At 45.3% G+C, this 24,692-nt stretch overlaps 2 protein-coding genes across 7 annotated transcripts in view; both read left to right on the forward strand.

Moving 5' to 3' along the window:
* Positions 1–12,321, forward strand: part of ACLY (ATP citrate lyase) — a 49,236-nt gene extending 36,915 nt beyond the window's left edge. For all 6 annotated transcript variants that reach the window (XM_058704789.1, XM_058704787.1, XM_058704792.1 and 3 more), the window contains 9 exons: positions 2,969–3,096; positions 3,750–3,843; positions 6,279–6,433; positions 7,932–8,082; positions 8,282–8,425; positions 9,560–9,673; positions 10,029–10,111; positions 10,622–10,698; positions 11,343–12,321. In XM_058704789.1, the coding sequence (XP_058560772.1) occupies positions 2,969–3,096; positions 3,750–3,843; positions 6,279–6,433; positions 7,932–8,082; positions 8,282–8,425; positions 9,560–9,673; positions 10,029–10,111; positions 10,622–10,698; positions 11,343–11,437 (1,041 nt within the window). In that variant the 3' untranslated portion in view covers positions 11,438–12,321. The remainder of the gene's footprint in view (positions 1–2,968; positions 3,097–3,749; positions 3,844–6,278; positions 6,434–7,931; positions 8,083–8,281; positions 8,426–9,559; positions 9,674–10,028; positions 10,112–10,621; positions 10,699–11,342) is intronic.
* Positions 12,322–12,425: 104 nt separating this feature from the next.
* On the forward strand, positions 12,426–24,622 carry KLHL11 (kelch like family member 11). Its single transcript, XM_058704794.1, has 2 exons — positions 12,426–13,991; positions 19,158–24,622. The coding sequence occupies exons 1-2, from the start codon at positions 13,447–13,449 to the stop codon at positions 20,737–20,739; spliced, it is 2,127 nt and encodes a 708-aa protein (XP_058560777.1). The 5' UTR covers positions 12,426–13,446; the 3' UTR covers positions 20,740–24,622.
* Positions 24,623–24,692: the final 70 nt, after the last annotated feature.

The following is a 24,692-nucleotide window of genomic DNA, read 5'->3' on the forward strand; positions in this document are numbered from 1 at the left end:
CTTGTTTCCATTCTTTAATTCACCTATTCCATGAAGCTCTTCATGATCCTTCTGGACTGTTTTCCTCTCCACCTCAGCAGCCAAAAGTAATTCCTTCCTCCCCCTGCATTGTTTCTCTTAACCAGCTCTCCATTACCAGCCCTTCACCTCCCTACCCCTACTATGCTGAGGACACCCCCAAGAGGTCAAGGACCTAACTCTTCTGTTTCTGGCTGGGCACTGCTCATCACCCCAGGGATAGGACAGGTCCTCAAGGTGTTTTATTTTTGTTTTTCCATTAATTTTTTTTTTAATGTTTTATTTATTTTTGAGACAGAGAGAGACAACATGAGCAGGGGAGGGGCAGAGAGAGAGGGAGACGCGGAATCCGAAGCAGGCTCCAGGCTCTGAGCTGTCAGCACAGAGCCTGACGTGGGGCTCGAACTCACAAACCGCAAGATCATGACCTAAGCGAAAGTTGGACGCTTAACCGACTGAGCCACCCAGGCGCCTCTTTCCATTAATTTTTTAAAAGTTAATTTTAAGAGAGAGAGAGCACATGTGAGTAAAAGCTGGGGAGGTGCAGAGAGAGAATGCCCAAGCAGGCTCTGCACTGCCAGTGCAGGGCCCTCTGTGGGGTTCGAACTCACAAACTGTGAGATTGTGACCTGAGCCAAAATCAAGAGTCAGATGCTTAATGGACTAAGCCATCCAGGCATCCCTCAATTAATTTTTTAAAACATTACAAAATTTCAGGCCTATACAAATGGAGTATAGTACAGTGACTACCCAGCTAATGAGTGATTTTTGATTTCTTAAACAGGTCACATGACCTTGCAGAACTTTCTGCCCTGTAGAGGAGGTAAGATAGGTATACAACAAAATCTCCACATGTTGGCAAGCAGAGTCGCTCCTCAGGAAGACAGAATTCAGAACTGGGCAATGGGAGTAGAGACCAGGGGTATTGGCGAGGTGGCACTTTTCAGAACTGTGTTCCATAGAACACCGGTCCAGTAGCAGTGGTCCTCAAAACAAAAACCAACCAGAAAGGGGAGCTTCTATAAATTATGAATATGTAGTGTAATCTCCCTTTTTAAAACTTTGATTTTAGCTTTGAGGAATCTCAGAATTAAACCTATTGAACTTCCTTGAACTCAGCATTTTCTATTTGTTTGCATATAGAATCTCTTTTCCTTCCCACCCCTTCCACCATGCAGGTTCAGTCCTATAAAGAATGCATTGGGAGCCTACGATTTAAAGCATACGTTTTTGGGTTGGGTGTTGCTAACCAGAGCTGTAGTTCAGAAGTGATTTTCAACACTTAAGGCCCCTTTTGTTATGCCTAGTGGGTAAGAGCACTGGGAGAGGCCATATTGCCTGACTTCAGATGCTACCATATCCTACCTGTGTGGCCTTGGGCAGGTTACTTTACCTTTTATTTACCACTTTTGTTTCTTTTCTTATTGGAAGTAGCCGTAGCTACCGAAAGATGAAGCGAGTAAAGCACATAGAAGAGTGAGTGGATGTAGTTATTCAAACAGATTAAGTATTTTTATGATTACCTGCCTCCCCCCACCCTGACTGGGGCTTTGTAGTACATCTCATGTCGTTACCTCATTTTCCCCATTGCGTGGTCAAAGACACAATTACTTAGCTCTTCGCGTTGGTTTTCTCTTCCCTGTTGCTCCCTTCCCGTAGCCAGTCACCCCCTGTGCCCTTGGGCTTAGAGTTTACCTCACTGTGCGCTCAGGCAGAAGGGGGCATTGCTTATCGGCTCCAGCCGATTGTTTGCCCTATGGGAATATAGACCTGGTGGTGCACGATCTGACTAGTTATTTATTTATTTATATTTTTAAAAACCATTTTATTTTTTAAGTACTCTGCCCCCATCATGGGCCTTGAACTCATGACCCCAAGATCAAGAATGGCATGGTCCATGGATTAAGCCAGCTAGGCGCCCCACAATCTGACTTAGAAAAAAAACTTTTTAATATATTTTTTTAAATGTTTGTTTATTTTTGAGAGAGAGACAGAGCTCTAGCAGGGGAGGGGCAGAGAGAGAGGGAGACACAGAATCTGAAGCAGGCTCCAAGCTCCAAGCTGGCACAGAGCCCAACACGGGGCTTGAACTCATGAACCGGGGCTTGAACTCATGAACCGTGAGATCATGACCTGAGCTGAAGCCAGATGCTTAACTGACTGAGCCACCCAGGTGCCCCTCCACAATGTGACTTTTTAAAAAGAAGCTAGGGGGCGCCTGGGTGGCTCAGTCGGTTAAGAGCCCAACTTTAGCTCAGGTCACGATCTCGCGGTCCGTGAGTTCGAGCCCCGCGTCAGGCTCTGGGCTGATGGCTCAGAGCCTGGATCCTGCTTCCGATTCTGTGTCTCCCTCTCTCTGCCCCTCCCCTGTTCATGCTCTGTCTCTCTCTGTCCCAAAAATAAATAAACGTAAAAAAAAAAAAATTAACTTTAAAAAAAAAAAAAAGCTAGGAATTTGTACTTTTACGTGAGAATTTTTATTTTTATTGGACTTATTTTATACAAAGTATGTGCAGGACAATCAGATCCTGTTTGTGAGGATCAGCTCAACTGTGGTTGCCAGCCTGCGCCTTCACTTCTCACAGTGGTTCACAACTACCAGCCGTTCTCCATCCTCCCCCTCAACCGCTGCCAGGGGGGCAGGGGGAGCTGAGTGCAGGTGTTTGTGGAGTTGGGCCGCCAGGCTTTGTGTTCTGGCTCCGATACACACCAGCGGTGTGACCCTCAGTAAGCTCCTGAACTTCTTGGTGCCTCAGTTTCCTCTTCTGTAAATCGAGCGTTATTTGGCGTCCCTGTTGAGTGAGCCTGTGTGAGGCTTGAATGAGGTGATTCACTATAGAGTGTTTAACAAGGTCCGGCCTGTAATCGGTACCGACATTCCGGAGCCTTTGTGGCCTTTCCCCGGAGGGATTCACAAGCTGGGTAAAAGCTGCTCCCTGTTGCCTTCCAGGTACAGTTTGGCCATGCCGGAGCTTGTGCCAACCAGGCTTCTGAAACTGCAGTAGCCAAGAACCAGGCTTTGAAGGAGGCAGGGGTGTTTGTGCCCCCAAGCTTCGATGAACTGGGAGAAATCATCCAGTGAGTGGACCATGGGGAGGACACCAGCCTCCGGTTCCCTTTCCAGAACACCCCCTTCCCCCTTGCCCCCCCCCCCCCCCCCCCAGGATAGCAGCTGCTGTGACACAGAGGTGACAGTGTGTCAGCGTGCTGGAGTGTTAGAGGTGTTAGGTGTGGAGTGTAACTGTTGAGATAGTCTGAAATCTTTACCCTCTTTTTGGTTTTTGTTTTGTTTGTAGGCACAGCAGTTACAGGCCATTCAGACTGCTATTAAAACATGTTCGCTTTCTGAGCCTACCTACTTAGCTGTCCCTTAAATAAGAGATGAGCATAGAAACATTTAGAAAGTGTCAGCCCTAATCGATTGATAAACAATGGCTACCCATTGTGTCTTCTCCTTCCTCCCCTCTGTCCTTCCTTGGCCTCCAGATTCAGCTTTCTATAAAGCCCCATGGGGTTGGGTGGGGGGGTGGGGGAGAGTCTTGGCCAGAACCTGTTTTCATTTGGTCTGTAGGAATCCACCTGGTGTAGGGCATTGCCAGGAGGGGCTACAAAACTAGGAAACCTGGAGTTTTGGGGTTAGATGGAGCAACGTTCCTAGGATGGCTTAGAAGAGCCCAGAAGCGTAAAATGCACATGGATGTCTTCTCTCCTTCCCTTCCCCCGCCTCTCAGGTCTGTGTACGAAGATCTTGTGGCCAAAGGAGTTATCGTACCTGCTCAGGAGGTGCCGCCTCCAACGGTGCCAATGGACTACTCCTGGGCCAGGGTAGGTGACGCTGAGGGGTGGGTTTCCTGTTGATTTGGCTGCAGTCCCTGGAAACCAGGCCCTGCCCTACTAGCTGGGGGCAACCCTGTAATCACTGCTCTGGCCTCCAAACCATGCCCCCGACGGCAGCTCTACTCCAAGGGCATAGATTAGAAAAAACCCACAGCAAGTATTCTTTGATTCCAGACCCTCCTTGTGTCCTGGAGCTTGTGAGCTGGCCCTTTCTGACCAACGGGTAAAACAGATACAGGGCCCAAGAGGGCGAAGGGCAGCATGTATGTCCCACAGCCTTGTGGCCTGGTTGGAAATGGGGGCTGAGGACAGACAACGCCCCCTAGAGTTGTTTGTACTTGCTGAGGGGTTTCTGGGTGAAGTAGAGTGTCTACTCTGCCTGCTTGTCTAAGCGGCAGAGATGAAGAGCTAATGTTCGAAGTACACGAGAACTCTCTGAGATCAGATCAGTTTTTATTTGTTTATTTATTTATTTTTAATGTTTTATTTATTTATTTTTAAAAAATGTTTTATTTATTTTTAAGACAGAGAGACAGGGGCACCTGGGTGGCTCAGTCGGTTAAGCGTCCGACTTCAGCTCAGGTCACGATCTCACGGTCCGTGAGTTCGAGCCCCGCGTCTGGCTCTGGGCTGATGGCTCAGAGCCTGGAGCCTGCTTCCGATTCTGTGTCTCCCTCTCTCTCTGACCCTCCCCCGTTCATGCTCTGTCTCTGTCTCAAAAATAAATAAACGTTAACAAAAAAAAAAAAATTAAAAAAAAGACAGAGAGACAGACCATGAGTGGGGAGGGGCAGAGAGAGAGGGAGACACAGAATCCGAAGCAGGCTCCAGGCTCTGAGCCGTCAGCACAGAGCCCGACGCGGGGCTCGAACTCACAAACTGTGAGATCATGACCTGAGCCGAAGTTGGATGCTTAACCAACTGAGCCACCCAGGCACCCCAATGTTTTATTTATTTTTGAAAGAGAGCAGGGGCAGGAACGGGGAGGGACAGAAGGGAGCAGAAGATCCAAAGCGGGCCCTGTGCTGACGGCAGCAAACCCAATGTGGGGCTCAAACTCACAAACGGAGATCGTGACCTGAGCTGATGTTTGGACGCTTAACCAACTTAGCCACTCAAGTGCCCCTGAAATCAGTTTTTAAAAGACCACTACAAAAATGGGTAGGAAATGGCCTTTCAACCTGAAAAAATGCTCAGTCTCACTCATTATAAGAAGGTGCCAAAGTAAAAGCTGTGATACCAGTTTTCCCCTTTTGAGGTCAACAAAGAAAACAGTTCTTTGATAATATGTTGTGTTTGTATGGGTGTGAGGAACTTTGTGCGTTTGTTCCTTGAAGGTGGGTGTGGAACTTGGCACCACCCTTTCTGAAAGGCCATTGGGTAATATCAGGTTTCAGAGCGCTGGCACCTGGGGTGCCTGGCTGTGTCTGTTGGTGGAGTGTGCGACTCTTGACCTGATACTTGTGAGTTCAAGCCCTGGGTTAGGGTAGAGATTACTAAAAAAAGAAAAGGAAAAAGAAAAGAAAAGAAAAAAGAAAAGAAAAGTGCTCACACCTGATGGTGTAATTCCTATCTAGAAAGCTATTTCAGGGAAGTGCTCGCACATTCACAGAAATGTGTTCAAGATTTTTCCACCTGATGGTTATCAGCGGAAGAACGGCTAACTTGTGGTTTTGCCATAGGATAGGATATCATACAGCAGTTAAAAGGAATGAACCAGATCTATGTATGTGCCTACATTTATGGAGCTCAAATTCATTCAGTAAATGGAGTATTATGAGATAGTATATCACGATTATGAAAAACCTATGTACACAAAAACACTTTATGTATTCTCCATGTGTCTATATATAGATAAAGTGGAGAAAGGCCAGACAGATGGCCCTTAAACTGACAAACACTAAGGCAGAAAGGCATTTTACAATGAAAATTGATCAGGGATAATTGGAGAAATGGGCTTATGCAGAGTTGGCAACGATGTCCCCATGGTACCCCAACTCTGGAAGCTGGAAGTTCAGCTCAGTCCCTTCCCCCAGGTGAAGGACATCTTGAGGGAATCCCCTATTTGCACAGCCCCCTGCTCATTACGTTTAGGTGGGGGCTTGGCAGCTGAACGTGGAGTGCTAGAAAAATTTCCCTTCAGATTCATTCTTGCATTTCTAAGCCGGGTGAGTTTGGGTTGGCTTCTGCTGGGACATCTTTGTGAGGCGAAAATGAACCTGTGGGTGGAAATCACGCATGGTACTCCTATATTCTATGACTGAAATGATACAACGAGAGGGTTTTTGTGCTTCTTTCTTGGGAGGAGTTTGAGCGTCGGTACCTGGAACACTTTGGTTCTGGCAGTGCAGACAGTGAGGCAGTTCTGGAAGAATCTCTGTGGTCATATCGTGCTGCTTCCCCCTGCCCCCATCTTTGCTCAGGAGCTGGGCTTGATCCGCAAACCTGCCTCATTCATGACCAGCATCTGTGACGAGCGAGGACAGGAGCTCATCTACGCGGGCATGCCCATCACCGAGGTCTTCAAGGAAGAGATGGGCATTGGCGGGGTCCTCGGCCTCCTCTGGTTCCAGAGAAGGTGAGGCATGGAGGTCAGAAGATGGCTGGACACTGCCATCTTTGACTCAGAATTAAGGATTTTCCCCTGAAAAGGGAGTGGGGGGTGGGTAGCCTTGGGGAATACGTCCAGGACTAATCTTTATGGCCACAGATCAATTGCAAGGCCAGAAGAGATACTGGCTGTTCCTAGGTCTTCCAAAGACAGAAAGGCCAGTCTCAACTATGTAGAAAGCAGTGACCTCATCAGGAATCTTGGATCAGCCCCTGTCCTTGGTGCTCTTAAAGAAATAAGAGTAAATGTAGGCCTCTTGAGAGAGGTCTGGATGGGTCTGGTAGCTCAGAGTGCAGGCCTGATAGAGTTGCTAAACAGGCATGAAGTACCTTATATTAGGTTGTCTCTCTTATCAGCCTGAGTGTTAGAATATATTGGTTTCTCTGCAATTGCCAAACATAGCCCTCCCCTGGGACTGACAGCTGGGCAAGGGGGCCAGTGAATAATACCTAATTCACAGAGCCCTGGCTTGGGGTGGCCTTGGGCTCTGCCCAATGTCTTGGTTTGTGTCATGCCCTCAGCTGCAGAGATAGTTCTTGGCCCAGTTTTGGGCCCTTCCTGGGAGAAGTTCATGGCGTTGTAACACCTCTGCAGATTTCCCTGTCTGTTCTTGCATCCCTATATCTCCAGACTTCATTTTTTTTTTAATTTTTAAGTGTTTCTTCATTTGGGGGGGGGGAGGGGCAGAGACAGAGACACAGAAAGCAGGCTTCAGGCTCTGAGCTGTCAGTGCAGAGCCCGACGTGGGGCTCGAACCCATGAATTATAAGATCATGACTTGAGCCAAAGTCGGACACTTAACCAACTGAGCCACCCAGGCGCCCCCAGACTTCGTTCCTAATCATCAGTTGAGAGGTTGAACACTGCAGGAGACCTGGGGCTTCCTACACTGGGAAAGGGACAGGAGTCTCACTTCTCCGTATGGCACGTAGAAGGAAGTCACAAGTACAGGTTAAATTCTGTTGCAACGACTCATGCTGGAAGCCATTGTCTAAAGAAGAGATTGTCAACCCCCAGTGGCTAACTCTGTATTAAAAGCAGTATTTGCTGGGGCGCCTGGGTGGCTTGGTCGGTTGAGTGTCTGACTTCGGCTCAGGTCATGATCTCACAGTCCGTGAATTCGAGCCCCGCGTCGGGCTCTGTGCTGACAGCTCAGAGCCTGGAGCCTGTTTCAGATTCTGTGTCTCCCTCTCTTTCTGCCCGTCCCCTGTTCATGCTCTGTTTCTCTCTGTCTCAAAAATAAATAAATGTTAAAAAAAAAAAATTTTTTTTTAGAAAGGCAGTATTTGCTATCAGTAAGTTAGGAGCTGCTCAAGAATTGGAGGTTTTTGCCTCTAGAGTTGCTTGATATAGTAGTAGACATGGGAGCCAGCAGGTGCTTGGCTTTGTGGGTCAGCGTAGCTCCTGTTCAGTGGCTCGCCTCTGTTCCAACCCTCGTCTTAGTGCCCCTTTCCTCCCCCTCTAGGTTGCCCAAGTATGCCTGCCAGTTCATTGAGATGTGCCTGATGGTGACGGCGGATCATGGGCCAGCCGTGTCTGGGGCTCACAACACCATCATCTGTGCTCGGGCTGGGAAGGACCTGGTTTCCAGCCTCACCTCGGGGCTGCTCACTATTGTGAGTACTGGCCTCCTGGGAGATGAGATCCGCAGGGGACACATGGTTATGCTGACGTGCACTTGGCTGTCACAGGGTCCTAGAAGGAGCCTCAGAGTGTAAAACCCCGTGCTGGGGCGGTTCAGGGCATGCTGGATTTGTCTTCGAAGCTGAGGGAGTGTCTTCCAGCTCAGGGCATGTGGACTTGCTTATCCTGCAGGGGGACCGGTTTGGGGGTGCCCTGGATGCAGCCGCCAAGATGTTCAGCAAAGCCTTTGACAGCGGCATTATCCCCATGGAGTTTGTGAACAAGATGAAGAAGGAAGGAAAGCTGATTATGGGCATTGGTCACCGAGTGAAATCGGTAAGTCGTGGCTCTCCTTAAGGACTGACCTGCATGCGGGTGGAGGCATTATTTTAGTGGGGAACACCCAGGCCCTTGACTCTCAATGTGCAAAGCTTTGGCTGTGTTGACAGATGTCAAAGACCAGGCAGCTGTTTTTCCATTATAATGCAGAATGCCTTTAAACAGCTTTCCATTAGAACCACGTCAGTATGGACTCCAGAAAGGAAGGAACGTAGAAGCCTGAGCATGGCAGTATAAGTGTGATGTTCTGTCTGAAAGAGGCCCTGTGCCGTGGACTGGAGCAGTGCTATCTGCTGGGAACTGGGTGTTGGGAGTTGGCTGGCATCTGAACCACTTCCCTGCCCCACTGACCGATTATGGTTTAGTGTGGGTTTCTTAGCAGATGGTGCAGGCACAGAGCTTTTCTTGAGATTTCAAGGGTGCTTTGCTGCCCCACGCCAACAAGTGCTTGCCAGTCTAAAAACTAAGAACTCTGTAGAACTTTGTTACAGCTGGAGGAGGCCAGGGCCACTGAACTCTTGGGCAGCATGGTTCGTGGCTAGAACCTAAGACTTTTGGTCGGAGAGTAGGTGAGCCCCAAGCCCCCTGCTGCTTAAACCAAGGCCTGTTGTTGAACTCAGTTAACATCTCCAGGTCTCAGTTCCTTGTCTGTAACACAAAAGGGAGAACCTACAGTTTGTTTTGAGGCTCAAGTGAGATTCAAGAGGACTTTAGAAACCTTAAGCCCTACAGCAGGGTCATAATCTGTGCTGCATGGAATCAAGACACATGGATCAGGTCCCTAAAACACACCTCCTGGATAAAATATAAACATTTGTGTCCGTCTGTGGCAGGAGCACAAACATGTCTTTTTTTTTTTTTTAAGTTTATTTATTTATTTTGAGAGAGTGTGTGGGAGGAGCAGAGAGAGAGAGAGAGAGAGAGCGAGAATCTGAAGCAGGCTCTGCACTGTCAGTGCGGAGCCCAGTGCGGGGCTTGAACCCATGATCCGTGAGATCACGACCTGAGCGAGATCACGACCTGAAACCAAGAGTGGGACGCTTAACTGACTGAGCCACCCAGGCGCCCCCAACAGGTCTCTTAATGGCAGTGTCAGGGTGGGTTCCTCTGTAACTTTGGGTCACTTTCTAGATAAACAACCCAGACATGCGAGTGCAGATCCTCAAAGATTATGTCAAACAGCACTTCCCTGCCACCCCCCTGCTTGACTATGCGCTGGAAGTCGAGAAGATTACCACCTCGAAGGTAAAAGAGAAAATATCCCTAATTCCCAATTCATTGTTGTGGGTGAATTTCTTGGGGAAAACAAGAGCCAGCCTAGCTTCTGATTGTGCAGCCAAAATCAAATCTGGTGTTCTGGGAAATTTTATTTCTGTTGTACTACTAAGTTCAACAAATACATACTGTCAACTAGGTGTTGGATCCTTTGCTAGACATTTGGAATTGAACTGACTCTTTCTTTCCTAACCAGCTATGATGTTTTGGTGGGAGGTTTTTAAATTGTGGTCAGAATTTGTAGTTCTATTACTAGTAGTAATTGTGGAAAATTACAAAGAAAAAATGAGAAATGATAAGTGCTTTGAATTTTTTGCCTTCCCAGAAACCAAATCTTATCCTGAACGTAGACGGTTTCATCGGAGTTGCCTTTGTAGACATGCTTAGAAACTGTGGGTCCTTCACTCGGTGAGCTCTGTGGTCATTTTCTTCTACTTTATTGATTGATTGATTCATTGATTGATTGATTTAAATAAATAAGAGATGGACAGACATTGCGCGTGTTGGACAGAGGCAGAGAGAGAGAGAGAGAGAGAGAGAGAAGGAGACAACACTCCAAGCAGAGCCTGATGTGTGACTCAAACTCACAAACTGAGATCATGACATGAGCTGAAGTTGGACACTTCGATTAAGCCACCCATTTTCTTCTTCTTTACATTTATTGATGCTTGCTTGCGGTTTCTTTCCTTCCAGTTCTGAAAGCAATACATGCTCATTACAGAGGATTTAGAAAGTATGGAGAGGTATAAAGAAGAAAACAAAAATTGTCTGTAGTCCTACCACCCAGAGCACCCTTTTTCTCCTTTGATACCAAAGAGATCTACTTTCTCGTTCCTGGGCAGAAGTCGTACTGTCTGTGGGGAGGAGGGGGTGTCATGTGAGCCGTTTTAAAACCACAGGTTGATTGTGTGTTTGCAGGGAGGAAGCTGATGAATATATTGACATTGGAGCCCTCAATGGCATCTTTGTGCTGGGAAGGAGTATGGGCTTCATTGGTGAGTTGGTAGTTGTTGTTATTAAGAGTTTGGTTTGGTCCCCGCCCCAGCCCCTCCCCCACCATGGTTCTGCTGTAACACCTGGGTGGCAAGTTTCTACTAGAAAGATGTCACATGATCTTCATCATCGTTTCTAATCCTTCCTTTCTTACTTTAACTTCCCCCTTTATATTCATTCCATGGTTCCTTTGTTCTTGGAAATGGCTGATTGCTAGTCCAGGAAAACAGAATGAAATCCCACAGTTGCCTTTTAGCCAGGCTGGTATCCGCTTATGTGTTGGATCTGGATTTACTTCCTCATTTTTTTTGTATTAGATTTTCTGTCCTCATCTTCTCCCCCTCGCCAAACTTTTAGCAGATCTCTCACCAACTCTCTTTTTGTTTGTTTATTTTTGCAAGAGAGAGAGAGAAAGAGAGAGAGACAGAGTGAGGGCAGGGGAGGGGCAGAGAGAGAGAGGGAGACACAGAATCTGAAGCAGGCTCCAGGCTCCAAGCGGTCAGCACAGAGCCTGACGTGGGGCTCGAACTCAGGAACCGCGAGATCACGACCTGAGCCGAAGTTGGAGGCCTAAGCAACTGAGCCACCCTGGCGCCCCCGACTACTCACCAACTCTTAACAAAAAGATGACTTTGCCCCATTTCAGGACACTATCTCGATCAGAAGAGGCTGAAGCAGGGGCTGTATCGTCACCCTTGGGATGATATTTCATATGTTCTTCCGGAACACATGAGCATGTAACTGAGCCCGGAACCATATGTCAGTGAAGTGAAGACAAGAACTCATCCCCTGGGAAGTAGCGTGCACACGGCTGGCACTGGAGCTTGCTAGAAAACGGGCCTGGAATGTAAACAGCTGCTGGTGTACAGGCACTGATGAAACACCCACAGGCTAACACTGTTCATTCCACACCAGGAAGCTTAGTACTTTTTTTATAAGCATAGAAATAAAAACCAAGCCAATACTTGTGACCTTTGCTCTGCTACCTGCTGTATTTATTATATGGAAGCATCTAAGCACTGTAAGGATAGTGTTCCTCATTGTAGGGTGTTATGACGTTGCTTTCTTTTTTCCTTTAGTTAAAATTTTTTTCCCTTGGAGGAAGAGAATGAAACTTTTAAGACCTCAAGGTACTGTCAGTTTAAAGCATCCCTAATGTCTTATTTTCCCACTTTCCTTTCCTCCTCATATAACCTGAAGAACATTGTGTTAATCTGATTTTTAAAGATCTTTTTGTATGTTATGTGTTAAGGGTTTGTTTGGTATCTCACTGTAATGTTCTATGTTGCAGACCAAACTCTGTTTATGTCAGGGGGATGGGACCGTTGCATCCTTAGCCATTGTCACAAAACATGTGGAGTAATAATTTAAAATGTAAAGTTGTAACATACATATGTTTAAAATGGAAACGCAAAGCAAAAAAAAGCTGTGAAATGTTTCGTGTTCTATGTCCTCTGTATTTATGCAACTGATTTATCAGTCTGCTAATGAAGTGTGGGTTCAAGGACTCGTCTCCAGCCAGTTTGCATCTATAATCCAGCAAGATTCTGGCAGCTGCCAGCTCAGTCTCTTCTCTGTATTATCAGTTTGGTTTCAATAAACTATATAGTAACAATAAAGACACACTACTGTCTCATGCCATCCATATCCTTTCCTCTGCATTTCTTTGAACGGTGCTAATTGTTTCACTACATGTCATTTTAAAAATGTTCATCCATCTCTACACACACACAGAACTCATCAAAACAGTAGCTTCAACCTCCCTGCTCAGGGGGGCCCTGGCTGGCTCAGTAGGTGGAGCATGCAACTGGATCTTGGGTTCGTGGGTTCGAGCCCCATGTTGGGTGTAGAGATTACTAAAAAAATAAACTTCTTAAAAATGTTGGGAAAAAAACAAAAAAACAACCCTGTCTTCTCCCTTGAATCGGTACCTCTCCATTTTCAGTAAATAGGAACAAAGCTGTAACCCGGATGCTTAAGCCAAAAGCTCAAGAGCCCTCCTCTCTTCCACTTCTCTGGTTGTCCCATCTTATGGATTCAGCCTTTCATTATCCCTCTGATCTATCTATATGCTAACTAATGCCCCTACTTCCACTTTTTCATTATTTCTTCAGCCACCAATGATATTTTAAAGCATGCATCTAATGGAGCCACTCCCTTGCTTAATAAAACCCCAAAGTGACTTTTATTCATCTTTTAAACAAGTATGTTTGCAACAGTAACTACGGACCAAACATTACGTAAAACACAAGCATCCCTAAGCGTTCTAACAGATACTATCCAATTTGTAGAAGATGAATTGGTTCCGAGATACTGAGTAACTTGCTCGCCCTCGTCCACTGAGCGGGGGCTCGGGCTCAAGTTTTTTTTTCATGTTTACTCCAAAGCCATTTTAAATCTTGAAAAATCCACTGTCGCCACCCGAGACACTAACAATGGGTGACGGGCCAGGGTGGCTTTTGTCCTACAAAATGACCACGAAGAGCGTGCCACTCTGACGGGAAGGAGACCCGACACGTGGGAGGGAGGTCGGCGGGGATGGCGGGGGGGGCAGCCCTACCCAGCCCTCTCCAGCTCTCTCCAGCTCTCTCCACCGTGGCGCGGCTCCGGGCGGGAGCGGCCGCGCGTGCGCACACTAGCCGCGCCCAGCTCCGCCCTGCGCCCACTATTTATTCCCAGAATTCCTCTGTGTCGCACCAGAACGGCTGAATCGTTCCGAGACTGCGGAGGTCGGGCGCGGCGGCGTCAAGATGGCGGCGGCGGCGGTGGCGGCGGCGGCGGCGGCGGCAGCGGCCGCATCTCTTCAGGTGCTGGAGATGGAGAGCATGGAGACGGCCGCCGCCGGATCGGCAGGGCTGGCCGCCGAAGTCCGAGGCAGCGGCACGGTGGACTTCGGGTCCGGGCCCGGCATATCTACAATGGAAGCGAGCGGGGGCGATCCGGGCCCGGAGGCCGAGGATTTCGAGTGCAGCTCTCACTGCTCGGAGCTGTCGTGGAGGCAGAACGAGCAGCGGCGCCAAGGCCTCTTCTGCGACATTACCTTGTGCTTCGGCGGCGCGGGCGGCCGAGAGTTCCGGGCCCACCGCTCGGTGCTGGCCGCCGCCACCGAATACTTCACGCCCCTGCTCTCGGGCCAGTTCTCGGAGTCCCGCTCGGGCAGGGTGGAGATGCGCAAGTGGAGCTCGGAGCCCGGGCCCGAGCCCGACACGGTGGAAGCCGTTATCGAATACATGTACACCGGGCGCATCCGCGTCAGCACGGGCAGCGTGCACGAGGTGCTGGAGTTGGCCGACAGGTAGGCGGGATGCGGGGGGCCGCGCGCCGGGCGGCGGAGAGGCTCGCCCACCGAGGGTCGCATCCCGGGAGGGGGCGGGGGAGGCGGGGAGGCAGGGCCTGCGGGTGGGACTCGAGGGAGCCCGTACGAGATGCGTTTGTTTGCGGCTTGTTGAGCGTCTACTGTGTGCGGTGGGGCGGCCACTGTGCTGGGCACCGAGGATGCGGCCGGTCTGACGAGGGCGCCCTGCGCTTAGGGAGCTCAGATTCCAGGTGGAGGGACAAAGGCAATGAAAAAGAAAGTCTGCCTGTAATCAGCGCTGTGTTGACATTTAAAAAGGATGAAAGGACAGTGATTGGTAGAGGAGAGACCTTTCTGAGGAGGTGACGTTTAGACCGATCTCTAAACGGCAAGAAAGAACTGGCCATGCAGAGATGGGGGATGAACATTCCAGGCAGAGAGCGCCAAGGCCCTCAGTCAGGATCCAGTTCGGCTTAAAGAACTAAAGGAAATACCCAACGGAGCTGGGTCTAATGGGTGAAGGGTTTGCAAAATGCGCTGGAATAAGGAATTTGGTTTTTACTGTGAGGTGGGAAGCTGAGTAAAGAAACTTCCTGATTTCATTATTTTATTTTATTTTATTTTATTTTATTTTATTTTATTTTATTTTATTTTATTTTTAATTTTTTTAACGTTTATTTATTATTGAGAGACAGAGAGACACCAGAGTGTGAGCAGGGGAGGGGTAGAGAGAGGAGGAGACACAGAATCCGAAGCAGGCTCCAGGCTCTGAGCTGTCAGCACAGAGCCCGACGCGGGGCTCGAACTCACAAACTGCGAGATCATGACCTGAGCCGAAGTCAGATGCTGAACGGACCCAGCCACCCAGGCGCCCCTGATTTCATTATTTTAAAAGAGGATTCTGCTACAGTGGAAAATGGATTGTACGGAGCAGGAACGGATGCTTCAGAGACTGGTTAGGAGGCAGGTGAATGCCATTTTTAGAGATGTGGAGGACTCCCTTTTGGCAGTATTATATTACCAGGAACATGATTTTAACAAATACCTATTGAGTGCCTGTTAATGCATCAGATCAGACACTGGGTTCTAAGGTGCTGGGACTTCCCGGTGAACAAAACAGACAAAAGTCCCTTTCCTCGTTGCGCTCACACTGGTAGATGGGCAATAAATAATTAAAATAGATGGCGTGTTGGACGATTGTTACGGCTTTGATGAGAAATTCAGCATAGAAAGTGCTCGTAGAGAGGAGCTGTGTTTTTTAATTGGGTAGATAGAGAATGCCTCATGAAGAAGACATTTTGCAAAGAACTGAAGGAGGTGAGGTAAGGAGTGCTTCAGGTTGAGGACACAGGTGGAAAGGCCTGAGGTGGGGCTTATCTGGATGTCAGAGAATAGCGGGAGGCCAGCATGGCTAGATCAAATGGGTGCAGGTTGAGAGGGGTGGGAGAGGCCCCAGGGTGGTGATGGGGGATGGATCCAGATTCCATAGGGCCTGTTGGCCTGGTGAAGGACTTGAGCTCTTATTTTGAATGAAAGAGGAAGGTTTGGGGCAGAGGAACATTGAAATGTGATTTGAAGAATTCTGCTGTGATGAATAAAGGATGGGGCAGTGAGGAAGGGGCTGCAAAGGCAGAAGCAGAAAGATTAGGGGGTTGTTGGAATGGTGACAGAGGCTTGGATTGAAGAAGGAGAAGTAAAGATGATAAGTGCTTCAGTTCTAGATATGTTTGGAAGGTAGAGGGGACAATTTTGCTGATGGATTTGGTACAGAGTGTAAGGGAAAGGACTGCTGGTTTTTGATACAAGCAATTGGAAAGATGGAGTTATTTATTTATTAAGATGTGGGAGAGTGTAGGAAAGCAAGTTTGGGAAGACCAGGAGTTTGGTTTGGGTCCAGGAAATGTCTGAATAGGCCGTTGGATATAAGAACATTGGGAGGAATATGGCATATAAGATGGTAATTAAAGCCATGGGACTGGATGAAAAATTACTTAGGAAGAGAGTGTAGACAGAGAAGGGGCAGGATTGAGCCCTGGGGTTCCAAAATGTTAAAGAGGAACCAGTAGAGGAGATGGGTCTCACAGGAAGCCTTAAAAAAAAAAAAAAGGTATAGAGGAGGGAGTAGCCTATCCTGTCAATTGTCAACCGTAAGTGATCCCTGCATTTGGCAATATAGAGACCCTCGGTGGCATTAGCAGGAGCCATTTAAGTTAAGTCTTCCTATAAAGAGGGTCAGAATAATGGTACACATGGAAATGTTTGGAGAAGAGTCCAGGGAGGTCTTTTTCCCCCATCTAAGATAGGAGATACTAGAGCTTGTTTGTGTGCTGAAGAAAAATGAATCAGTGGAAGAGGAGAATTTCATGTTACAGGAGTGGGGGAATTCTTGCAGGAGCAAAGTCCTTGAAATCAAGAAGGGGATAGAATCAGTATTAATAATGGAAAAGTTGGACTGGGAAGGCAGAATATAGGGTAAAGCTACAGGCACATTGGGTGGTGGTAAGATGAAGTTTCTGATTGCTTGTTTTCTCATAGCCCAAGTTTGGGTCGTTCATGAGAGGGTGGGGTAGGGTGGGGCAGGTGTAGATTTGAGAGAGAGGTTTGTTGAATGAAAATGAGTAGAGAAAGGCCATTGCACCCACTCAAGCTATGTTTGTGTCTCACGTGGGCTCATTTTTCAGATTTGCTCCTGCTTTACAGGGGAGTTGGGGGTTAGGAGAGAACATCTCAGGCAGTTGAACTTCTGTCCATCTGTCAGCTGCTTGAGCAGCTGCCTTGTGATGGGCACTAAGTACCTGGCAACTGTCATATCTAACCTTACCCATGAGCTCTGAGGCAAGAGCTCTCTCCCTACCGCCCGAGTACTCTGTCGATCATACCTACCTTCAAGGGCACTTACAAGGAAATAATAGGAAGTGCCTAGCACATGGAACATGCCTAGTATACGTTAGCTATTATTGTCATCGAGCAATGTTTCTAAACACCCTATCCAAGGGAATATGTGTCAGAATTATCTGGAGCGCCATGCCAAAGATAGGAGCTCCAGGTAGGCGGTGCGAGCAGCCTGGGAATCTAGTGACCCTGGCACTCAGACATCTTTGAGAGTCACTAGAGCTCTTACCACTCTACCTTGTCTTTGTCTTCTAAGATGGTATGTTCCCTGAAGATGGTGAAGGAAGCCTGTCGTACTCATCTTTATATCCTAGTTAGATGGGTACTAAGCGCGATAACTGTAATAACAAATGGTTGAATTGAGAGCCCTGAATTGAGAGGCCTGGACTGATAAAGTCCATATTTTGTTTAAAGTTCTCAGTTCTGGGGACTTACTCTTGTTAAAGCAGTGGTCTCAAAGTGGCCATCCTTGGGACTGAGTTCTGCTAGATTTATGGATTTAGCTGAAACTTGTGGTATGTAATTTAACTTCAAATGAATTTAGGAGGGCAGACAACTTCTAGTTAGCAACATGCCAGATCCCTTCCGTATGTTCGTTACTGTTGTTTGAGTTTGCCTTGCCATCCCCTCCCCCCATCATCTGCTGCCCAAGGAGAAAGCTGTAGTGAAGAGGAGATTGAATCCTTCAACACAAGGCCTCCACTGCTGTTCCTTCTGATATTTGAACAGACAGAGCCTCCCAGGAACCGCAGTTCCTATACCATCTAGTCAAGGCTTAATAAAGTATCTTGCTGAGACCCTGCCTCAAAGAAAAGGCTGGTGACTGACAAGGGATTAGGACAGGAATAGCATAGACAAGTTTGGATTGGGAATTGCCTTTGCCAATAAAAGTAAAGTATGGAACTATTGTACTTTATTTTTTATTGTTTTTTTTTTGTTTAAGTTTATTAATTGATTTTGAGAGAGACAGAGACAGCACAAGTGGGGAAAGGGCAGAGAGACAGGGAAAATGAATCTCAAGCAGGCTCCGCACAGAGCCTGATGCAGGGCTCGAACTTGAGAAACTATGAGATCATGACCTGAGCTGAAACCAAGATTCCGACGCTTAACTGCCTGAGCCACCCAGGTGCCCTTATTAAGTTAATTTTAATTCCAGTATAGTTAACATACAGTGTTATATTAGCTTCAAGTGTATAACATGGTGATTCAACAAGTCTGTACATTACCCAGTGCTTACCATAATAAGTGTACACTCCCCAATCTCCATCACCCATTTCACCACCCCCCCACCATCAGTTTGTTCTCTGTAGTTAAGAGTCTGTTTCTTGGTTTGTCTCTCTTTTTTTCCCCTTTGCATGTTTGTTTTGTTTCTTAAATTCCACATAGGTGTGAAATCCTATGGTATTTCTTTCTCTGACTGTTGTCAGAGAAACAGTTTTTTCTGTTTATTAAAGGATATGTTCCTGGGGCGCCTGGGTGGCTCAGTCTGTTAAGCCTCCGACTTCAGCTCAGGTCACGATCTCACGGTCCGTGAGTTCGAGCCCCGCGTTGGGCTCTGGGCTGATGGCTCAGAGCCGGAGCCTGCTTCCGATTCTGTGTCTCCCTCTCTCTCTGACCCTCCCCCGTTCATGCTCTGTCTCTCTCTGTCTCAAAAAAAAAATAAATAAACGTTAAAAAAAAATTTTTTTTTAATAAAGGATATGTTCCAGAAAAACTTACATAATGAAAAGCACCACTGTGTGTATGTTACATGTATCATGTATAGTTGCATATATATTATATAATATGTATAATTAAAAAAAAAAATATATATATATATATAAAGATGACTGTATATATGCTTTTAAATATACTTTTCAGCATAATGGGGCGCCTGGGTGGCTCAGTCAATTGGGCATCCGACTTCGGCTCAGGCTCAGGTCATGATCTTGTGGTTCATGAGTTTGAGGCCCGCGTTCGGCTCTCTGCTGTCAGCACAGAGCCTGCTTCAGATCCTCTGTCCCCCTGTGTCTCTGCCCCTCCCCTGCTTGTTCTCTCTCTCCTCTCTCTCAAAATAAATAAACTTTAAAAAATTATTAAAAAATAAATACGCTTTTCAGCATCATCCTTTTTAATTTGGGGGGGATTTACCTTTTTTCAGATGTTGGGCATAAAATGAGATGAAGCTTACCATTTCAGTTTGTATAAACATGTTAACATGTATAACATGTTCTCAAAATGCAGCCACATAAAATGTGCACATTTGAAAATTCTTGTTTCTTTTCTTGATTTTAGGTTCCTGTTAATTCGTTTAAAAGAATTCTGTGGAGAATTTCTCAAGAAGAAACTTCATCTCTCTAATTGTGTGGCCATTCATAGCTTAGCTCACATGTATACTCTGAGCCAACTTGCTCTGAAAGCTGCCGATATGATACGGAGAAATTTCCACAAAGTAATTCAGGATGAAGAATTTTATACTTTACCTTTCCATCTCATTCGAGACTGGCTCTCGGACTTGGAAATCACGGTTGATTCCGAAGAGGTTCTCTTTGAAACAGTGTTGAAGTGGGTTCAGAGAAATGCTGAAGAGAGAGAGAGATACTTTGAAGAACTTTTTAAATTGCTCAGATTGTCCCAGATGAAACCTACTTACCTTACTCGGCATGTCAAACCAGAGAGGCTGGTGGCCAATAATGAAGTTTGCGTCAAGTTAGTGGCCGATGCAGTGGAGAGGCATGCTCTGAGAGCTGAAAACATACAGTCTGGCACCTTCCAGCATCCTGCCTCTCATGTCTCATTATTACCTCGCTATGGGCAAAACATGGACGTGATCATGGTTATTGGAGGCGTGTCAGAAGGAGGGGATTATTTAAGTGAATGTGTGGGGTATTTTGTCGATGAGGACAGATGGGTAAACCTGCCCCATATTCATAATCACCTTGATGGACATGCCGTTGCAGTAACAGAGTCCTACGTGTATGTTGCTGGATCGATGGAACCAGGGTTTGCTAAAACTGTGGAGAGATACAACCCAAATTTGAATACGTGGGAACATGTTTGTAGTCTGATGACAAGGAAGCATTCTTTTGGGTTAACAGAAGTCAAAGGGAAGCTCTACAGCATTGGAGGACATGGCAACTTCAGCCCTGGCTTCAAAGACGTGACTGTTTATAATCCTGAGCTTGATAAATGGCACAACTTGGAATCAGCACCAAAGATCCTCCGGGATGTCAAAGCGCTAGCCATCGAAGACCGGTTTGTGTACATCGCTGCCCGCACTCCCGTGGACCGGGACACCGAAGATGGGTTAAAGGCTGTAATTACCTGCTATGATACAGAGACTCGACAGTGGCAAGATGTGGAATCTTTGCCGCTTATTGACAATTACTGCTTTTTCCAAATGTCTGTGGTCAATTCAAACTTTTACCAGACGGCATCATGCTGTCCCAAGAGTTATTCTTTAGAAAATGAAGAGGCAGTAAGAAAAATTGCCAGCCAAGTGTCCGATGAGATCCTTGAGAGCTTACCTCCCGAAGTCCTAAGCATTGAAGGAGCGGCTATCTGCTATTACAGAGATGACGTTTTCATTATTGGAGGCTGGAAAAACAGCGATGATATCGACAAACAGTACCGGAAAGAAGCCTACCGATATTGTGCTGAAAGAAAGCGGTGGATGCTTCTTCCTCCCATGCCACAGCCTCGTTGTAGAGCCACTGCTTGCCACGTGAGGATCCCGTACCGGTACTTGCATGGCACACAGAGATATCCTATGCCTCAAAACTTAATGTGGCAGAAGGACCGCATCAGACAGATGCAAGAAATACATCGGCACGCCCTGAACATGCGAAGAGTGCCAAGCTCTCAGATTGAATGCTAGGTGCTCTAATAGGTGCAGCTTAAAACAGTTGTACCTGTCTTGTGAGGCTGAAGATCCCCAGACTGTTACTTGAAAAAGTATGTCGATAACTTATTTTCTACCTAACCTGATTATTGCCCCATATAAAGGAAACACAGTTAAAAACTGAAGAATGGGAAACACGATTTAATATGTGGTAATTTTTGTTGGTGTGCAGTCTTTGTCTGTCTTCGGTTTGTGTGGATGTGCTAGCCAAGTTAGATCTTATTAATGACAAGTGGAAGAACCAGGTATAGTTACTTGGCTGTTTTTCTGCCAACAAACGAAAACTCCTTTGTCTTAGGGACTTGATGTTTTGAACATGCTTTAAGCAACAGTTTTATTTGCACGTTTACTTTGATACTCCTTTTAATTTTTTCCTGAATGGTTGGTGGTTTTGAAAAGAGCAGAACTTACGCATTGAGCCCTCATCTGCAGGAGGTATGTGCAATAGTGAGACTGAGATTTGAAGGGAAAAGCACAATGTTTCGGCAGGATGGTTTCTGAATATTTGCATTGATGTTTTGTTGTATGTGTTTATCTAGAAATGCTGTTTTGTTTATTTTTAGAAGAGATGACTGGTGAGAAATTTGTGATTGGCCCCATTTTTTGAATATTTTCCATTTCTTCAGCAACCGTTCTAGACCGGGAGCCATCACTCTCAGATGATGGTAGTTGGCAAGAGTGTTGATCTTTAGCTCATTGATTTAATACAGAGGACGTTATGTATATGAAATCTGTTTTTCTAAGAAGAAAAGTAGTATTATTAGGTAGACTGAGCAAAGGCATTAAAACATGTAAACACTTTTTTCAGAAGTTGCAGGAGTATTTGAGGATAAGTTAATGAGTGTAAATAATGCCTATGACAATCGATACAACCATGCCTTCAGTTTTAAATTGTCCTCTAAAGTATATTGTATAGCGTCCTCTTCATTCTTTCTAAAAGAAACTTTTCTCAAAATGGGAAGGAAGTGACAATTGAGAGAAATGTTGCGTAAGAGAAGCCTTACTGTTTCTCAGCCCTGACTGTTCTAGTAGTTTATCCAGTTTCCCTAGACTTTTATTCAGACTTTACCTGAGCCTCGAATACCAAATTTAGGTGCATAATTAAGGCTCTTAAAAATTTATTGCTTTAGTTATCTTTATTTTTATGCATTCTTCTGATTCTCTAACACACTCCCAAGTTTTATACAAGTGAGAACTCAGTTAACATAAAGGACTCCTGCTCTAATGGTTTGCAAAATGGCTCCATTATATATGTTTCTTATTTCTTTCAGAATATCATCTTCTTAGACATTCCAGGATAACTGTTTTAGGAGTTGAACTCCAAGTGCAGTGATTATTTTTTTCCCTAGACCATTATACTTAACCTTCTTACTGTATCAAACATCAAAAGGAAAAAAGCACAACCAGAAATTTTGGCTCTCAATTTACTGCAAGACTATTAATATCTAGTCCCTGGACTCTATACTAAGAGCTTTCCTGAAATTTTTAAGTTGGTATCCTTGCCTAGGACAAAGTTTTTCAATAAATGTGTCGGAAATCTGCTTTAAAACCATTTAATTTAGATTGGAGTGGGGGTCGTAAACTTCAAGTCCTATTTCTGTATGAGGATATATTATCCTACACCACCTCTACCATTTTATCAATTTCCATTTGTAGTTATTTTAATAAAAGCCATTTCAATCCTGAGAAGTCCTCATTCTTAGTTGTGAGAGGTCTGTGCACGTGAGGCAGAAAAGCTTGTTGAGTGATGGTCTCATCTCTGATAGACTATGCCGCCTAGCAAACTTCCTCTTCTTAGTGGTGAAGTAACTCAGCAGCTCACTAAAATGGCAGTTTCTGTCCAGGAGGTGTGATGTAAGGTTTTTGGATCTTATCTCTGAGTTGTCTTCTAAGGCTGTCACTACCAAGTTTTTGGAGGGTGGCCTTTTTTCACATGATGCGACAAATTATAACTCATAAGATTTAGGTATAATCTGGTTCTGAAAACTTGATTGAAACTTGTTTTTTAACTCAGCAGGCAGCGTAGGCCATGGCTGAAAAGAAGGGGTAAGTCCTTCCTTGCATGATGATGTGTGCAGGTTTTCCTGATTACTGAATTTCTAATTTTCATATTTGAATTCACACGTGTGACTTCACATCAATAACTTGTGTCTCTGAAATATCCTAACTAACTTGTTAATAGGAAAGGAAACCAGATTTGCTTAAATCTGTTCAAGGCTGACATTCTGAAATTCTAAACTGGAAATAACTTCCAGAGTATTTGGAAAGGTTTTGATTATGACAACCAGCCTAAAGTGGCTCTTTGGGAAAGAAATTTCCTTTCTGATGAAAAACTTAAAGAATGTGTTTGGTCATTTAAACTTCTAAAAAGACAGCTTCACATGTATTCAAGCGAACCTTTTGTTGTTGTTGCTTTTGTTTTTGTTTTGTGGAAGGATAACAGAGGACCAAAAAGTAATACCTTTATTTACCTAACCCCTAGCGTGACTTGTATCTTGGAATGGAGGTCCTCCACCTCCACCTACCCCACCGTGGTTTTTAAAAAAACAAACCCGTGGTGTATATTGAGAATGTCAGTCATGAGCTTAGTGTGTAAGTAGTACATCTCACTTGCAGACGTTTGCATGATGTCTTGTAGATCTTGTATATCCAACTTTGCTTTTGCTGTGCCAACTCAAAAATATTTTGCTAAAAAAAAATCTCAAAATTGATTGACATCAGTTTTGTTTTTATCACTTAGTTTTATATAGTATTGCTGGGACCAAAAACTTTTAAAATACATAGAACAGAAGTTTGAAGTTGGAAAGATAGTGTTTATCGAAGACTTGTGTGCTTTTGCTCTTTAAACTCTTCAGGCTACTGGTAAGGCAGTTTCTAGGGCACTCTTTTTTCTCTGTTTCTTGACTAGTGTAGCATGTCATATGTTTAAATACTTCATTCTCTGCTTCATAATTCTAATGAGACACTGTACTGTAGGTAGACAAGTAAACTAAACATATATTTTAGTTACTTGGCCTAATCAAACATAGATAAAGGGACTTTTTTGTACTTTCCTCAAATTAAGCTTAAATTAAAAGGGTGTGTTGGCCACATTTCCTGTCTTTTGAAAGTCTACAGAATTGTGAAGTAGGTTCCCTGCCTCCATTAGCAAAATAGGGTATTTCTAGGTTGCCATTTAACTGTAGAATATTTGAGAAACGCTTTGGTCTCTCCTTTAATTATCAAACATTTTGGCACAGTCCATCACTCCAGTTTGTTGCTTTCTTGAGAATAGTCCATTTTTGTTGTTATAATGCTTACATTATAACGTGCTCTGGTCATTGGAAACCAAACAGCTCATAGTTGAGTGACATAATACAATAACAATAACATAATATAGTAGCCATCTCGCTTCAAGGAATTTAATTAGATAGCCAAATAACTGCTCTTTGTTGATTACCTTCGTAGGACTTTTGTCTTACTCTCTGAGCATCACTACGAATGTCTGACACTGAAGCACATACAGTAGAGCACTTGTTCACTTAATCCTCCTGCATAATGCACTTGTGAAAAATTAAGCTTGCTAGATGTTTGAAGACTATGGTCCATGTGCTAGGGCTCACTGAGTTATTTGTAAAATACATATTTAGTTCAAGCTGATACACAGTGACTTTTGGGGGCTATCAGTATCCAAGCCCCTACTCTACTCAAAGTATAATCTTGGCTATCTCCCTTTAAGTCAGAGGAGATGTAGAATTTAGGACGCTTTTGAGACATCACATTGTAAAATAGCCTGTTTTATGTTCCTAAAACTATCTTGTTCTGTGTTGAAGCTATCAGTTGTCTCAATGTAAGTTTTAAATAAACATATTTCTTTAGAGCTGGTTTGTACCGTGTGACTTTTCCCTTTTAATGATACACTGTTGGATACAAATGCTTGCTTCCTTCCC

This window comes from Neofelis nebulosa, chromosome 16 (assembly GCF_028018385.1).
Source record: "Neofelis nebulosa isolate mNeoNeb1 chromosome 16, mNeoNeb1.pri, whole genome shotgun sequence".
NCBI classification, from domain to species: Eukaryota; Metazoa; Chordata; class Mammalia; order Carnivora; family Felidae; genus Neofelis; species Neofelis nebulosa.

Excerpts from the sequence above, each read along its gene's own strand:
- KLHL11 (XM_058704794.1), top strand. The coding sequence starts at position 13,447 with ATGGCGGCGGCGGCGGTGGCGGCGGCGGCGGCGGCGGCAGCGGCCGCA. Across the intron at positions 13,992-19,157 it reads GTGCTGGAGTTGGCCGACAG|GTTCCTGTTAATTCGTTTAA; the intron begins GTAGGCGGGATG and ends TCTTGATTTTAG.